The 18,749-nt window shown below is 36.1% G+C and overlaps 1 protein-coding gene across 3 annotated transcripts in view; it reads left to right on the top strand.

Annotated features, from left to right (window-relative positions):
• Positions 1-111: 111 nt before the first annotated feature.
• DLG2 (discs large MAGUK scaffold protein 2) overlaps positions 112-18,749 on the top strand; it is a 2,068,078-nt gene continuing 2,049,440 nt past the window's right edge. For all 3 annotated transcript variants that reach the window (XM_082343299.1, XM_082343288.1, XM_082343300.1), the window contains exons 1-2: positions 112-1,898; positions 16,974-17,105. In XM_082343299.1, coding sequence (XP_082199425.1) covers positions 1,880-1,898; positions 16,974-17,105 — 151 coding nt within the window. In that variant the 5' untranslated portion in view covers positions 112-1,879. The remainder of the gene's footprint in view (positions 1,899-16,973; positions 17,106-18,749) is intronic.

Here is an 18,749-nt window from a genome sequence, read left to right as displayed (position 1 = left end):
CGCCCCGACTCAGTCAAAAGCCGCGCCCTCCATCCTGGCTGTGATTGGGCCCGGCGTCCAGAAACTGGAGCCGCTCATTGGCTTCCAGGAGGCCCAGACTCCCATGGGCCCGCCCCCCTTCCAGGCCCGTATTCCCTTCTCTTTAATTTGTTAGCGTAGCTCCCTCTTTTCGCCTTCTGAGGGGAACGTGGGGGCGGTCCGAGCGCAGGGATGTCGCTGCGCGTTTTCCTCTCCTCAGGGCACCTCCGTTAGCTGGGGCCGAGCTGCCCAGCCCCTTTCACTCCTTCAGGGTGCTTGCCCCTCTGGCCTGGCCCGTGTGTTACGGCTCCGGCTTCTCGGGCACCTCCTCCCTAGAGCCCCCAACCGGCTGCCAGAGCGGCCCCGACTAGCCTCCTCCCCTCACAGCCGTCAGACTCCCCTCCTCAATCTTTAGTCCCCTCATATTCCATCCTTTCTCCTCGCTTGGAAAGAGACCGGAGAGAATTTTTCGCCCCCCCACCCCCGCTCCCCGAGAAGACCCCCTTACCAGCCGGTGTTTCGGGTTGGGGGGCGCTGCGAGGACGCCTGGCGCCCTTTTGTGCGCTTTCAGTGCCCAGCAGTATCTCCCAGACCAGCACCCCCCGACCCTCCAGTCTCCATGTCTTAGAGAAGCCAAAATCGAGAGTTATATAATTTCTAGTGCTGCTGTTTCTCCTGCCTGAGGAAACACTTCATCGCGTGGAGGGTGCAGGACATTTCTGTGCTCTTCTATATAAGAACGGGGTGTGGGCAGGGGTGGCCGGCGGTAGCAGAGAGATTTGTTTTTTCTGCAAAAGGAAGGTGGGTAGTTTGGAGAGAGACTGAGGGAAAAAGGGTGGATGTGGAAGCCAAGCGGCCGAACTCTCTCATTTAGGAAACCGCGAACTGTTTGCACAGCTTATGCTCACATGCCTAATACTACTACAGCGTCTCAGAAAACACCTTTGGGGGAAGGTTTGACTTGTCTCGAACAGTCTCAGTGTTTTTCCTCGCCGGATAGGGAGCTGCTTGGATGCGAAGAGACGGCATGATGTGAATGACTCCAGTGTGAAGAAATCTTCGCCAACTCATCCTGCATCAAGTGCCCATTGAGTAGCACTGTCACTTTAATGTCTCCATGCCAGGGGATTGCTTTCCTTCTTTTCAATCCTCTCGGTTAATACGTGGGAGGATCAGAAGCAGAGGGGGCATTAAGGATCAAGCCTGAGGGGCTTGGAGAGCACAGAAGAAAAAAAATGAAAGTGACAGCAAGCTGGATCCTGTCTCACTGAGGGGGTGAGATCCGGAACTTCTGGTCCAGTGAATAGAAAGGGGCCTTTCAGTCTGTGTTCTGCCCCAGAAAACTGTCCAAACTCACCCACCTTTTTTAGAGACTAGAGTCAAAGAGGTTTTTAAAAGTATTTTTGGGGGGTGAGGGTTTTAAATTTTTCTCTGAAGAATTGAGGGTTTTTATCATCAACCAGTTCATCTTTGATCATGTACTGAGTAATGAGACAGCTGTGTAAATTTGGTTTGTGCCTTAATTGAGTTAGTCATCGAACTCCAAAAATGTTGCTGCCTGAAGAGGAGTTTTAATAATGTTTTCTATGCTTACAATAATTTTCTTTTTAAACAGAATAAATGTTTTATAAACATTGAAAAACTTGAAAAACTCAAAAGCTATTTTTCTTTAAACTCCGTGGGCACTGTCAAAGTTGGTGGAAAAAATACATCATTTTTTCTTTATTTGAAAGAAGACAGCCTGGATTTCAAACAGTGAAGTGGTTTGCAACAGTTACCTGGCTCTTGGCCTCCATCCAGGTGGATCAAGTTGAGACCTGAAAAGAGATCTTGAATCCTGTGGCAGTGGAAAGACCCAAGAATGCCAGTCAAGAAGAAAGGTGGGCTATGAGGCTTTCTATATATGTTTCTCCTTTTTCTTGGTTCTGCTATTTGCAGTTTAAATTGTAGTCCATTTGAGAGTAGGATTTTGCTTGGGATGTAGTTATTGTAATGATGTCTTTTCTGTGGTACATCATTCAGTAATATTACTTTACTAAATGAAAACCAAGTAGGACTGTTGTATTTAATTATAGGCATTTATGGTTTCTTAAATCAGGTGGTATAAATCACCATTTGTAATCAGCGTAAATTTGATACCACAGATTTGGGATTTTCTTTAGCTTGCTTTCTTAGCTTGTTAAAGGTTACTTTTACACAGTCTTTAAAAAAGAAACCTGTACAGTGCAGGTCTTCCTCATGGATTTAATATTTATCAAGCAAATTACATAGTTGTAAAAGATAAAGTTGTTTGTAGTGAATGCAATTATAGATTTATTATTTATCTTTTATTAAAAATAGCTTTCATGTTTGGGTTTACTCTAGTGGAAATCTTCACTTTTGTGATAAAGCACCACTTTGGTAACTGTTGTGCTTTTCCAGATGTATACATTATCCAGTAACATGATTGGCAAATTCTGCAAATGAGGTAAACACCTCACTCCCCACCCCCACTGATCAAGATCTGGAAGGTTCCTGAAGTATAGTTTATTATAGGTCACACCTTGGGATTCACTTTAGCCTAGATCTACCCCAGGTGAACCTTGTTCACCTAAGGATCCTGGAGAAGCTGGTGTTTTTTGTTTTTTGTTTTTTGACATTTTATAGAAGACCAGATCAACTATAGAGGAGTTTTTTAAAGAGTTTTAAACTAAAATGTGTATCAATACCCTTGAACTCTACTGTAGTGGACTAGTATAGATCCAAATGTTGACCATTTATGTGAGTTGCTACAGTCTGAAACTAAAGCTTAGTGTGAAGGTTAAGGTGCAGCCTGGCTCTGCATGATGTTTAATCCTACCTGTGGATTGGGAAGGTGTATTGAGGAAACTTATAATCAGTGAGATTCTTTACCCAACTGCTGTCTGTAGAGAAGGACAATGATATATAAAACCTCTGAAACACCTAGAAATGTCCCTTTGTATGCTGGAATTTAAGACTGGGCTTGTTTCCTTCTCCTGCTCTCCTCCATAATATCACTGAGAGAAGTAAACTCTCCTTGAGATTTTGGAGCTACACCTGTCCAGACCTGACACAATTGGTTTATTTGGAACAAGAATGATTTGGGGGAATGTAGCCAATAAAGGATACGTCTCTTTGACTTATTTAGCTTGGGCTGTATTTTTATTCTTTCTACCATTTATTGTGCTCTAGTTAGTGTCCCTTTTGGACTTACTTTCAACTAGTAATTGAATTAAACACATTGTGTGTGTGTGTGTGTATGAGACGGAGACAGAGAGAAGAGGAAGAGAGGGAAGGGAGAGAGGAAAGGGAGAGAGAAAGAGAGGGATAAAAGGTATCTGGAAAGGAGGCGGAGGAAAGGCATTGATGTTCTAGATATAACTTAACTAAGCAGGGTGAACTTAAGATTTCTAAACCCAACAGACTGAGTTTTTTAAAAAAGTTCCTACCTTTAAAGGAAGTTACAAAAATTGCCAATACATTATTGAAAACCATACTTTATGAGAAATAATTTATTTCCTTCCCTGCTTCCTTCCCTCCTTTTCTTTCCTCCCTCCCTCCTTCCTCTTCTCTTATTCTTTACCAATGGGTTGATTGTAGTGGGTCTAATTTTTTAAGGGATCAACAAGTTCTAATTAACAAAGTACAAAGTTCTAATTAACAAGTACATATTTGGATATTACTAAAGTATATGCATTATGTAATTTACTTCATGAACTAATCTAGAGAAACAGCTTATCTTTTTAAAAATCTCTTAAAACTGTTAGTATTAAGATATATATTTTAAAATATTATAGACAACTAACCAAACAAGTTATGACATGTACATTATATTTTTAATTAGCTAAGCTTATTATCTGTACTGTTTCTATAAGTAAAACAAATACTTTGAAGTATAACCTAGATTTATTCTGCAGAGAGCACAGTCCTCTATCATCTTGAATCTTTTCTCTTTCTTTTTTTTTTTTAATATTTGTGCTTCTTTTGTATTTTTTAAAAATTTATTTATTTATTTTTGGCTGCATTGGGTCTTCATTGCTGCGCGCGGGCTGTCTCTAGTTGCGGCGAGCGGGGGCTACTCTTCGTTGCGGTGCACGGGCTTCTCATTGTGATGGCTTCTCTTGTTGTGGATCATGGCCTCTAGGCTCGCAGGCTTCAGTAGTTGTGGCTCGTGAGCTCAGTAGTTGTTGCTCACGGGCTCTAGAGCGCAGGCTCTGTAGTTGTGGTGCACGGGCTTAGTTGCTCCACGGCATGTGGGATCTTCCCGGACCAGGGCTTGAACCTGTGTCCCCTGCATTGGCAGGCGAATTCTTAACCACTGTGCCAACAGGGAAGTCCCTCTTTTTTCTTTCTTCATTGTTACATGTGGTAGATAGGATGGAAGCTAGGCTTTATGTAATCTTAAACGATAACTATCCTCATAGAGCCAAGTGTTTATTCATTGTTGAATATATTCTTATTACAATAAGAAATTTTCATAAGACATATTTCTCACTTGTTATATATTTTGTATGTTATTGTAGAAGTAGAGAGTAGTTTCTCTGATTGGTAACATGTAAGCATGGTAGGAAGTGGGAATGGATATGACATCTAAGTACATTTTTTTTTTTTTTTTTTGCTGCACCTCACAGCATGCAGAATCTTAGTTCCCTGAATAGAGATGGAACCCGGGCCCGCTGCAGTGGAAGCACAGAGTTGTAACCACTGGACCACCGGGAATGTCCCTAAGTACATTTTTAGGTGCTATTCTTGATTGTTCTTAGGTAAGCCAAAACTGCTATATTCAGTGCTATTTTGCTTTATGACATTACTTCCTACCTCTTCTACCTCACTCTCTTCACATTTTTATAGATCTCAGTTTTATCAACAGAACACTCATCATTTCTTCTTCAGAGATATTTTTCTCCCAACAGTCGCTTTTCATTCAGGATTCTGTTTTCTACAGTTGTAACTTGATTTGCTCCCAACTGAGCCTTTATGATATCTTTGACCTGTTTTAAATTCTGAAAATTCAGGGCCAATCCAAGATAAGTTGTATCAGCATTCTCTGATATGATGCAAGGTCATGATGTATAGTAAGGGACTATTTCAACAGACTTGTGAATTGATCTGATTTCATGTTGGATTAATGCAAGAAATAAAAGTTAACGATAGCTGTGTTCTCCCCTGTGGTTTTTGCAGAAAGTTGCTGTTTTAGTGATAAAATATACTTCAACAGAATTTTTTAGTACATTGCAGTTTCTTTTTTGAGCAGTTTTTTGTTCTCTTCACTGTCATTAAATATGTGAAAAAAATCAATGCTTTTAATACTTTGAGGTTGATGTTTATTTCATTTGTGTTTTTAAAAAGTTGTCCTATTCTGCTCTTCTTTTAAATTGGTATAGAAGTCTATCTGATGTTATTAATTCACATGACACTTTATTTCCTTTGAATTCTTCTGTTGCAACTGTTTTTAGCCATATAATAGAGTATGTATACCATGTACTGAAACTTAAACACTATCATTTTCATAATTCACATGTTTTGACATTGTTCTTTTTAAAGGAAGTTGAAGAATGTTGTGTGATTAGAATCCCAAGACATGATATTGCCATGTATCTTACGGACATTTGTGAAATTGAGATTGTTGTTTCCTGGGTTTACACTCTTTCCTTTTGGTTGACTGTATACTTCATAAAAGTGTCATTTCTGTTTTTCTTTTTTCCCCACTCTCTGGAAGGGAACTTATAACGCTTATGTTTAATTTTTCCTCATTTAAAAATTTCTTTCATTATCTATTTCCTGCACTTTGTGGCTTAACTTCTTTTTTGTAGGATCTCACTAGTTTATATTTGCCTTTCATTATCTGAGCATCTGAGCATACTCTCTTTCTATCTCTAGCTTTTCTTCAATTACTAAGTTTTTTTTTAGGTTCTCTAAAGGGGAAAACATGTACCTAAATTTATTGACTACACCTGAGTAGCTATTTTATCCCTTCTGTACGTACTTCACCAAGTTTTTGTTTGAACTTTTGTGTTTGCCATACCAGGATTATATTCAGATGCTTTTTCAATTTCAAAAAACTTCATGCTTTTTCTTTTTCTGAGCCAGTAGAACTCAAAAGAGTTAAGCCCCAGAGAGGGATGGGAAAAGGCAGGTTTCAAACTTCTGTAATTTCTGTAAGTCAAAGTAAGATAACTTACTAAAGATTTTTTTAGATTTAAAATCCCTCAAAAGGGACATCTTGACCTTGGTTGAGAGAATTGTTGAAAATCATGACGCCACAGATTCTTTTTTTTTTTTCAATTTTTAATTTAATTTATTTTTTTATACAGCAGGTTCTTATTAGTTATCTATTTTATACATATTAGTGTATACATGTCAATCCCAATCTCCCAATTCATCACACCACCACCGCCCCCCTGCCACTTTCCCCCCTTGGTGTGCATATGTTTGTTCTCTACATCAAGCCACAGATCCTTGATGTTGGAAAATATTCATCAATCCAGGAGGCATAAAGAGAGAACATTCTGGAGAGAGAAATAGAAGAATACTCTTTGTATTCAACTACTGATTATAGGAGTATGTTATGAAGCAAACAATAGGCATAGTGTTAAAATTATCTGTTAATTGATTTTATTTTACAGTTTTTATGTATTGGGAATGTTGCAAATGATATGCTAATGAATTTACACCATAAAATATTTGAACTGTTAGGTTTTTGGGAAACTGCCCAAGTGCTCCATTCATGATAGAATATTTGATCTCTCCTTTAGGCCTATGATTGGTTACATCTTTGGGTGGAAGGGTCTAGTCAGTGAGAATATGTACACAAAATATTGGATTTTTAAAACATCAGATTAAGACATTCAATTCATTTATGCCTTTGCCAATCAGTCAATTAATCCGTCACTCTTCTATAACAATGCATTCAGTAAACTATAAGAATTCTCTTCTTTCTTAATTATATACTCTCATTATACGCTCTTATTTTATTTTTTTTAAAGGAATTCCTTTATTTTTATTATTTATTTATTTATTTATTTTTGGCCGTGTTGGGTCTTCGATTCTGTGCAAGGGCTTTCTCTAGTTGCGGCAAGCGGGGGCCACTCTTCATCGCGGTGGGCGGGCCTCTCACTGTCGCGGCCTCTGTTGCTGCGGAGCACAGGCTCCAGACGCGCAGGCTCAGTAGCTGTGGCTCACGGGCCCAGTTGCTCCGCGGCATGTGGGATCTTCCCAGACCAGGGCTCGAACCCGTGTCCCCTGCATTGGCAGGCAGATTCTCAACCACTGCGCCACCAGGGAAGCCCTATACACTCTTATTTCTTAATATTTATTGTGTAACCATGTCAGTGATGATAGAATATTTTTGAGTATAATGCTGAGATGTATAAAATCTTTTTTTTTTTTTACTGGAGCAAGAGCACTTGTACCCCAGCTATAATTCCTGCTCAGGAGTTTGTAGCAGTCAAGGCACGAGGGCTCTGTATCCTCAATGTAGGTTGCTTTGTCAGCAAAGGATCATGAGTTTTACCCAGTCTCTTCTGTCCAGTCAGTCATTCCAAATTCCAAGTAGTAAGCTTTCTGCATAGGTTCAGTTTTTAGTGAGTTTTTCAAAGCTATTTCAAGAATTATGGCCAAATTGCCTCTATTATGAAACAATTCTCCTGACCTCATTTGTTTTAGGATTTAAAATCAAGAGGAAATGATATAAAGTAGAAACTCCTGTGAAAATGAATTAAGTTAAATCTTTCAAAGATTATAAGTAAGATTATGTATCCCATTGCTGCTGATGACACATCTTGCTAGCCATTAGGGCCCTAATTCTGTTAAAGACTCTGAGGCTTCTGTAGGGGGCCTATCATTTTGGAGAGTTGTGACATCTTTACCATTGAAAGTGTGGTGAGACTTGAAATAAACCTGTTAGGTTCTGTACTATTTAAAATACCTTATAGGTAATAAACTATAAATTATTTTAAAAGGTAAACTTGGGTATGTATTTAAGGAAATAGCTTTCCTTCTATTTATTTATTCCATCATTTATCCATTCAACAAAGATTTATTGAGTGCCTGCTATGTACCAGGCACTGTGCTAGGTGCATGTTTTACAGTGGCAAATGATATTCGGTGTCTGCCTTTATGATGCTTAAAATTTATTAGGGAGACAGATATGGACACAGGCAATTTCACTGTGTATGTTGGGATTAACATCGTGTCATGTTCATTTCTTTGAATCATGTCCCTATAATCCTCAATAGCAGTGATATTGTGGGAAAAACCTAGACCAGTAGTCAGAAGACGTGGCTTCTAGGAGGAAGGACAAGATCTGATAATCACTGAGCTGGACTCTCAGTCTATAAATTTAGGTGTGTAAGAAATATCCATTTATTTTCTATAGTTCAACTTTATTTTTGACTCTTGATTACTAAGTTGTGGGCAGAATCACTCCAGTCCTTTTTGAGTTTTTTCCTACTTCTGTGGGGTTATGGTAGGGTTCCATCTGGAATGGGGGTATAATCTGGTCATTGATCATCTATATACAACAGTTTACCTCTGAGGCATGAGTTGTTGTGTCTAGATGGTTCTTTCTGGTCTGGCAACAATTGTACTTCTAAGACATGTATTTAAATGTTTTTTCCCCAGAATTTCTGTGTTTCTGTTTGCCTAGCTGCATAATGATGCTTTTCCTCTCTGGGGTCTTTCTGCCTTTCAGGCAATGCTGCCAGGAAACAGAGCCTAGATACCTGCTGCCTTGGGATCCAAAAACTTCTCTTATTTTTCAACTGAGAAAATCTCTTTCTAGACTGGGGAGGGGCTAGGAGATGTCCCTCTCTCTGCATGTACCTGAAAATCTCTCTTTCATCTCTGAAACAAACATTTATTTGGAGGGTTTAGGCTTTTGGAAAGCAACACTGGGATAACTTTAAAATCCCGTCGGTTTTCTGTCCTGGTACATACCTCCCCTGAGGCAATAAAGCACAAAACCAGTTACCAGCTTGAATGAGAAGAAAGGAAATGGGAACATTTAGGGAGAGAAGAAATTAACATCTCAAAGTGCCAGCCTAGCACAGGTACTTCTTCACATGCCTTCTTATGATAATGCCACCAGGTGACCTTGTGAAAATCATATCATCTTTCTGAACCTCAGTTTCCTTTTCTAAAAGGGGTTTAATACTTCCCCCCATATATTTTCTTTTCCCCATCAAATAAGATAATATATATTAACTTCACTTTTATAAAGTTAGTGATAGAATTAGGACAGGAAGCTCATCCAATGTTCTTTCTACTGTATGAGTGAGGTATTCTTTGAACAAATGAATGGCATCATGGTGCAGTGGAGGAGAGTCCCGGGACGGAATCCTGTCTTTACCATTAGCTGAATAAGGTATCTAAAGAAGATCAACAGACTGAGCTTCAAATTCCTCATCTTAAGACATGACTGCACTAATAATATCCAACTCTTAGGATTATTGAGACAATCAAAGAAAAATATCTAGCCCATGTGGAAATTGTTTTGGGAATAGGAAAGTGCTATACAAATGCTTATCAGAATACTTTCTTTCTTTCTTTTTTTTTTTTTGGTCCAAGGAAGAGGAAAGTTGTGTTCAGAGGAAAGTTATCTCCTTCCATCAGTTGTCTGGGTTCAGCTTCCTGGTCAGCTTCTGGAGTTAGCCTACCCAGATGTGGCAAGTACACATCTGGTTACAGAAAGGAAATGCCACACTGTGCTTTTTTTTAGAATAGAATAATGTTTCTTATGAGTATTTCTTCTCTTTCAATGTTGCTAAAGTAATCTGTAAACCATCCAATATTTACACAATGATTGCAGTTTTTAGATCTGCTTTAAGTCTGGCCATACATTTTCCCCACAATTTAAATTCCAAGTTTTACCTATTTTTTCATTTTCTTTTTCTAGTTTGTTACAACTGGACTAAGGCATATTTCAATATTCAGCTGAAGATGCAATTTACTATCTTCTTTCTTTCTGTTTATTACTACTTAACCTTGTACTTTTCCCATTGTTCTCTTCAACAATTCTATAGAAATTGTGAAAGCATGACTTATCTGAAAGGTAGTAATATAAATTCACCATTTCATATTAATATCTTTTTGTGTCAATAGGGGAAATAGCCTTATCAACAGGTGTTTGTTGAAGTATATTTAAAAAAATTTTTTGGGAGGGGGCGGCTGGAAGTATAGTATAATAGCTAAGGACAATTAAAGAAAAAAGAAACACTGATCCTTGCCCAGTAAGTTACGTTTCAATATGGCATAATACTTAAAAGTATGGGCTTTGGTGCCAGATAGACCATGGTTTATACCCTGGTTCCAACACTGGTTGTGTAGCCTTGGGCAAGTTATTTCATTTCTCTCAGTTTGTTTCCTCATTTGCAAAATGTGTATAGTAGTATTTCTTGGGGTTCTTGTGAAAATTATATAAGGTGATCTCTGCAGAATGCTTAGCATTGCTCAAAAAATGCCAGCTAATTTTATTAGCAATAAAATGACACCTTTGATGTATGACCTTGAACTGTATATTTTAATATTAAAAAAGCTTCTTTTTAAAGACCTGGTACGAGGATAACTTTTCTGTTGGCATTCGTCATTTTATTATTTTCATATGAATATCTTAATTTACAAAATAACAAGAACAATAATGTCAATAATAAGAATTAAGCACATATAAGTACTTCCTAATAAAATATTTTTAGTTGCTAGTCAAATGTCTTATATTGTAAATAATGATCAAAAACTGTTCAGTGTTGCATATATTCATTTGAAATGGCATGAGAGAGGGAAAAACTCTAATCATTTTTGTTTGTTTCAATTGATATATATCACACCGTAGTTAGGATGATCTTTCTAAAACTTTAAAAAATGGTCATGCTCATCTTTATTAAACAATCTTCCATGGCTTATTATTCCTCCTTCAGTATAAGGCCAAACATAGCATGGTCTGTATGGCATCAATTTACTTCTCTGTTCTCATGGCCCCTGGTACCTCATCATAGCATGACCCCACTCTATTTTAATCTTTTACTTTGTTTAAATTTTCTATTTAATTATCTTTACTTTCAGACAAAAGAAATCCCTAAGAGGGTAGAATATTTATCTTGTTCAGTGTTGAGTTCCCAGTGTCTAGAGCATAGTAAGATAAATATTTGATTAATGAATGAAAGAACTTTTTATCTCTATCAGGTTTTAAAGGTAGGACCATTTTAGTTTATATGTTATAAATATAATTTTTATATTAATAAACACATGTAAAAATAAGAGATTCAACATATAACCCTAGATTCTAAAATTCAGTGATAAAATTATGTCTGATTGGTCAAGTTTTATTTTTTTTCCGTAGAAATATGCTCAACTCTGTTTCTGGAGGACTAAGGGTGGTACTGTGGAGAGAACACTATACTTGAAATCAAAAGCTTTGAGATTAAGCTCCAAATCTGTTATTCAGTAGTTCTGTGATTGGACAAGCCACTATGAATTTCAGTTTCATGTAAAATAGGCAATATGACTTCTCAGTGGTGGGAATCAGATCAGATAATGCACGTGAAAATTCTTTCTAAACTGTAAAAATGTTACATAAATTTATTTAAAGGAATTTCAGTATTCTAAATGACTTGTGTATTTAGTTTACCCTTTCCTCTATTACACTTTGATCTTAGTTTTCTGAACAATACCATCACATGTTCTATAATTCTTCCTTTTATTTTTTGTTGTGGCAAATAATTTTGTTATCCTTTCTCTCTTTCTAAAATTTCATTTGTTAGCAGTATTGCCGTTTGCTGTTTCAAATTTAAATCACCTGTCCCAAATTATTTGTAACTTTTTGGTAATGCTATTCTTAAACCAAATACAAAAGAGTTGAAGCTTAATTAACAGACACATGATTACCTATAATTCCAGTTATGTAACATTCACTATATCCTTTGGATTGCGTATTTCATGCAAAAATTTTTTATTTAAAAAAATGATTTCCGGACTTCCCTGGTGGTCCAGTGGTTAAGACTCCACGCTTCCAATGCAGGGAGTGGGGATTCGATCCCTGGTCAGGAAACTAAGATCCCACATGCCGCACAGCACAGCCAAAAAAAATAAATAAATTAAAAATTAAAAAATTAAAAACTAAGGGGAAATTAAAAAAAAGAAGATTTCCCTCCTATTTCCTCCTGTACATGCCTTCAGGTATTCCAAATTTAGTTTCATCCTTTCAGTAGACTCAGGAGTCATATGAATACAGATTTCCTTTAACAAAGAAAATAGGAAAATTGAGGCCATTTTATTGGCAATTCAGGTGAAAAAAATCTCCACTTATACCTGGTTTAATTTGAACATCAATTAAAGTATTCATCCTGACTTACCTGGATGATTATCTCAACTTTCCACTTTATTCAAGTAGTCAACATCTAGCTAGGGGTCTTTGACTCGTATAACAAGATCCTTGTCATCTTTTTTTTTTTTTTTTGCTTAATTTATCATCTTTGTATAGGTATCTAGTTTTAGATTACCTTCGAATTCAACCTTTCATGAATCAGAAATAAGAATTTAATCAGAAATGGAATTGACACTATGTAGTGATCATTATTGATAATCAAAAGAAGCGTAAAAGGGCAGCCAGAATTCCAGCATTAGATGCTGGCATGCAAAAGCCTAAGTCGTCTAAGATAGACTTGACCGTATTTGACCATTTGTTTTTTCCTATATTCTACCATCTTGTTTTATGTGTCAGATTTTTCTCATACAGAGATGAGAGGCATAATAAGCTCTGCTGGTTTAGAGAACATCTAGCTGCTTTGAATCAATAGTGTCTTCCCTGGGTAGTCACTCAATAAATATATGTTGAATGAATTAGTGAAAGTCCCCTTACGTAGCAAATTATATTTGTAGATGTGATTATGAGAATGCTATTGATACATTTTTGAGAATTGCCATTCACAGGAAAAAAATCTCAGAATAAGTGAGTACCTACAAAATTACATCTTTTTCACAGAGGAAAAAGAATTATAATTGTAAAGAAAAAAGAAAAAATGCCTGGCACTTAGACTTTTAAAAATTATCTGTTTAACAAATGAAAGAATGAGAAAGGCTAAAGCTTGAAGCACTATAGATAATCAGATAACTAGCGCCCAAAGATACATATGAGAACTGAGAGAGGTATACTATAATTATGACATTGTTGATTATTTACATTAGTGGTTAGGAATGCGTTAGAAACTCAGGTATAGTAAGCCACTCTCTTTTCAGGGAAACAGCTGATTGTTTAATTGTTGACAAAATGGGGATTCAAATATTTGTCCCTGATTCAAAGAGTTGTTAAAAATATTATATCAGGTAAAGTATCAAAGCATTTTTAAAAATTAAAGGTTTATACACACGTACTAGGATATGTTTATAACACCATCTTTTGTTAATATATGTCTTATTTTAAAATTGGAGAGAGCTCATGTGCATCCATTTTCATTTTTATATTTCTATCCTTCTTAGGTAAAAAAAGAACTAATTAAAAGAAAAAAAAAAACAAAAGACAAAAAAGAACTAATTACACAATGTCCTTCTCCATTCATTACTGCTTATTGAAATTCTCCCTTCTTTTAAGGGAGTAAGCTATATTATATAGGAGCATGAGAGAAGGCCTCATTGATAAGGTGACATATGCACAGAGATGTGAAAGAAGTGAAGTAGTAAGCTTCATGGATATTTGAAGGAAGAATGTCTAGGCAGAATGGCAAGTGTAGAGTCCCTGTGGTAGGAGGGTTCTTGATGTATTTGAGAAAGAGCAGAGACCACTGTGGTTGGAGTAGACGAGCAGAAGGAGAGGTGTAAAAGCTGAAATCGGAGAGGGAGGCTTTTGTTGAGTGAGATGGGGAGTCACTGGAGGGTATGAGTTGAGGAGTGATCCTATCTGACTTCTGACTTAAAAACATCTTCCTGGCTGCTGTGTTTAGAAAAGACTGTAGGAGGGCAAAAGTGACATCATGTAGACTTGTAAGAGGTTATTTCATTAATGCAGGGGATAGATGATGGTCTGGACCAGGGTAGTAGCACTGGAGGTGGCGAGAAGTGATGGGATTCTGTATGTAATTTGATGTTAGAGCCAACAGGATTTATTGATGGATTAGATGTAGAGAGTTAGAGAAGAAGAATGAATGACGACTCCAGCGATTTCTGGCCTGAACAACTGGAAGGATGAGAGATGGAGAACATTGCAGGGGAAGCAGATCGGGGTGGTGGATAAGATCTGGAGTTCAGTTTTGACAAGTTAAAGTTTGACATTTTCTTTTTTTACCTGGAGAACTGGTTTGTTAAACATTTACCGGCATTCACTGCTTGGAAGCCTAGTGAAGAAAATGTTTCAAGAGTGCAACAGTATCAAATGTTGCTGATGGGTCAAGTGAGATGACTGAGAATTGACCACTGGATTTAGTAGGATGGAGATAATAGGTAACCTTGACAAGAGCAGTTTTAGTGGAATTACTGGAAAGAAAAGTCTGATTAGGGTAGTCTCAGGAAAGAATGAAGGGAAATTTAAAGGAGTTTTGCTCTAGAGGGGAACAGAGAAATGGGGACTATAGTTAGTTGGAGAGGAATGAGGCATAAAGGAAAGTTTTTAAAAATCACTGATAATACAGTTGATTTGTATGCTGAAGGGAGTGATTGAATGCAGAGGAAAACAGTTGATGATGAAGCAATGTCCTTGAGTAGGCAAAAGAGACTAGGCTCAGGTGCTCAAGTAGAGGAGTTGGCCTTAGAGAGAAACACAAATATTTTATCCATAGTAACAGGAGGGAAGGCAGAATATAGGGGTGCAGTTACTAATAAATCAGTAGATGTTATGTTAGGAGCTTGTGGAAGTTCTCTTACGATTTTCCGTAAAATAGAAAGCATGATCATCAGCTGAGAATGGCTGTGGGGGTGAAGAATTGGAAGGTTCGGGAGAAAGATATGAAATAAAGTACTCAATAAATATGAATTATTGTTATTATAATTGGTATTTAATCTGTGAAAGTGGTAGATTTGAAGGGGGAAAGGCTTTTAAAATTCAAAGACAATTAATTGTCTTTGTAGTAATGATTGTGGATAATCACTTCACAATATATATGTATTATCAAAACTTCCTGTTGTACACCTTAAACATATACAATTTTTATTTGTTAATCATACCTCAGTAAAGCTGGAAGAAAAAGAATGAATCTCAAAGCATGGAAATTTTGATGAATATCCATCATATGATTTGAAGATATAAGGTAACAGGAGAAGAGCTCTGGTCAGATGGAGAAGTGCCAGGAATACCAAAAGAGACTTTTGAAGGAAGTGACATTGACTCTAAGTAAAACTCTTACTCATGACAGAATCTGGGCAAAGGATGAAATTGTGGAAAACCAATGATAATTCCAGTTGTCTTTCATCCCAAATGATACACATACGAAACCCTTTTCATAATGTGCCTTATAAATGAAAAGTTTGTATATTGTTAGTTCCTCGGATAAGAATTCCTCAAACAGAACAAACAAAGATATATATATAATCATAAAAAGGAAAATTATCAGTGTAATATTTAAGACTCTGGTCTGAACTTTGTTGCCGTTTTCTTCAGAAGCTTTCCAAACATAATTTTATAAAACACAGGTTGATGATGAAAGCAGTTGTTTACTGGTTAAGATGAGTCTTGCCTTTTCTCATAATGCATTTCAGGTCTGAGTAAATCAATCAGTTACTGTATTTTGTATTCTTGGTGTACATAATTATTATTAGTTAAAAATATGTGACTTGACATTCTCCAAATAGATCTTCATATTGGAACAACAAAATTGAATCTTCTGACTTCCAAAAAAAAAAAAAAAAAAAGACAATTTTCACCTACTACACACAAAGACACTGTCACTTTGGTGACTTTTTCAAGGATATTTTGTCTTGCGGGCAATGAAGACATGTTATCAAGAGCCATAATATAACAGTATGTATTAAGAATGCCTGCAGTATTTGTGTAGGCAAAATGGTTTGGAAGAAGGGTGACAGTGATTAATTTTAACTGTCAGCAATGGCTTTATGGAATAGAGAGCATTTGAGTTAGGTCTAAATTAAGGGAAGATAGGTTTTCAGTTGACTTGATTACTTTCTATGCATTAGACATTGTATTAAGTATTGTGTAATTTAATCCTGCTACCTGTGAGGAAACTGAAGCTCAGAGAAGTTAAGTAATTTGTTGAGGGTCACACACAGTTAGTAAGAAGGTTTCAGACCCAGATCTAGCTGACAATTAATGTTTTCCAATATAGCACACTGATTCAAGGGAAAGAATCAGGGTATGGGGGAGGATATTCCAATACAGGGAGCAGGAAGAGCAAAGAAAAGTGCAGAGGTGAAAAAAAGTAGAGAAAGTGTGTGTGTGTGTGTGTGTTGGGAAGTGGAGAGGGGAAGTGAGTAATCCAATATGACTTGGGCACTGTGTGTGTGTGTGTGTGTGTGTGTGTGTGTTGGGAAGTGGAGAGGGGAAGTGAGTAATCCAATGTGACTTGGGCACTGTGTGTGTATGTGTGGAGGGGGTGGAATAATATATAGTGGGAAATAAGGCTGAAAATATAACTTGTAAACAGATCATGGGACGGAGGCCTGAAAGGTTGTGTTAAGGAATCTGGACACTCTCTGGTAGGAAGTCACCAATTTTAAGATAATTTTTTCTGACAAGAGAGAGTCTCATCTACTATGTGAATATCAATTGGTCAGCATTCCATTCGGACCTTTGTTTTGTTTCATAGTTGCAGATTCTTTTGGAAGACAACAGAAATAAAAGTGGGTTCTTAAAATTGAGTTCATTGTAATTATCAATTTTAAAGATAGTTTATGGAATTCATGATTAGTTTATTAAATTATTTTGTCATGAAATTAGGAATATAACTATAGAATAGTTTAATGTTAGCTTATTATTTTTCTAAGACCATAAGATAGAATTTTAAAATCATGTTTTTCAGATACTGACCGAGCTTTATCATTACTGGAAGAATACTGCAAAAAATTAAGGAAACCAGAGGAGCAGCAGTTGAAAAACGCTGTTAAAAAGGTGATGGGTATCTTTAAGAGCAACTTATTCCAAGCTTTGCTAGGTATGTATTAAAAAATTATTTATCATCTTAATGATCAGAATTGGGCTTAAGAGTTTGAGTAATGTGGTCAGAAAACTCGATAACCAAATTTAAAACTGAAATGTTTTTCTTGATATCAAGTAGAAGAAAAGATTTTTTCCGCCATTTTCTTGTTTAAGGTTATCTTAAAAAAGAACTTCTATAAAATAGAAATAAAGTGTATGTTAATAAAAATAAAAATATTGAAAGAATGTTTTATATAGGAAGACAAGTTTACACAGGAAAAAACTGGAGTAGCTTATTGCAAAAAATTGAGGACAAATATGCTAAAGAAGGAAGTTTCCTCCTTCTAGAGGAAGACTTCCCTAACACAAAAAGTGATGCGTCACATTCTACTCAGAATCATAGTTCTAGTTTTACTCTCTTCTTAAGACAAAAACAACTTTTTTCATCTTTTTTGCTTCTCTTAAGAAATTTCATGATTCAAATTGAGAAGTTTATTGATGAAAATCTCAGTGCTTTGTCAATGTTTCATGAATCTAACTATATAATGTTTAACCTTTTGCTTATTCTTGAATTTATGGTTTATTTATGTATGTCTTTATACATACATTTTTGCATTTATGCAGATAATTTTTAATTCTTTTTTTAGAGTTAAACAAAAAATAGAAACAAATACCTCCCCTCAACAAAAGCAACCAACTAACTAAAGAATTTTAAAAAGACTCAATTACACTATAGATTTTACTGGACTTAAACAGCATATTTTAAAGAAATAATTGAATCTACCAGACATTATTTTTCAGGTCTGATGGTTATTGATATAGAAACAAAACATGTGAATTTATGGGGGTTAATCTTGAAAATATTTTATTTGTGTTTTTATTATAATGAATGTCTACACTTATTGACAAAAGTATAACTTTATGGTTTGAATATAATTTTAAAAACCATTAAATTTTGAAAAATTGAGAATCAGTCTATTGAATAAAAATAGAAGTAAAAAGCTTTATAGGATTATTGCCTGTGGATTAATTTCTTTAAAATATTCTTATATGGCTGGTAAGAATTAATGACACAAATAACTATAATCATCTTAGTTGGTATTAAATAAAAACAGCTCTAAGTGGAGTCTTACAGAATTTAAATAAACCCTGTCATTAGAGAATAGTATTTTAGAGAACACTTTTAAGCAACAAATTTCTCAATTAAAAATTAATAGTTTTATCTAGTTGATAAATAGTAAAGGCCATTAACAGAATGGCAATGCCTCTAAATAGATTTGTATGATGTGCTTAGATAAGATTGGCTATGACTTTTGAGAGTTTGAGTTTTTGAGAACTTTATTTAGGAAGAATATTGTTGGATGCTTTAGAAAATTCTACTAAGGTAGTGTAACCATTTGGTAATGCAACATCATTACATGGGGAATAAAAAGACGAATGACAAAGAGTTGTATTTTGCCATTGTTTTGAGTGAGTGATAAATATCTTGGCAAAAAGCCTGTAGTGTAACTGGAATTTCTGTAATAAAATGGGAGGCAACAGTAATCTGTAAAAAGCTGTTATGTAAGTAATCCTGATGCCCAGCTTTGAATGGATAGATTTGCTTTGGCTGGTCTTTTAAGTCATTTTGGGATAAACCAGAGTGCGAAGAATGGAGCAG

The sequence above is a fragment of the Balaenoptera borealis genome (genome assembly GCF_965194805.1).
Source record: "Balaenoptera borealis genome assembly, chromosome: 11".
NCBI lineage: Eukaryota > Metazoa > Chordata > Mammalia > Artiodactyla > Balaenopteridae > Balaenoptera > Balaenoptera borealis.
This window is presented reverse-complemented; position numbering and strand designations above follow the sequence as displayed.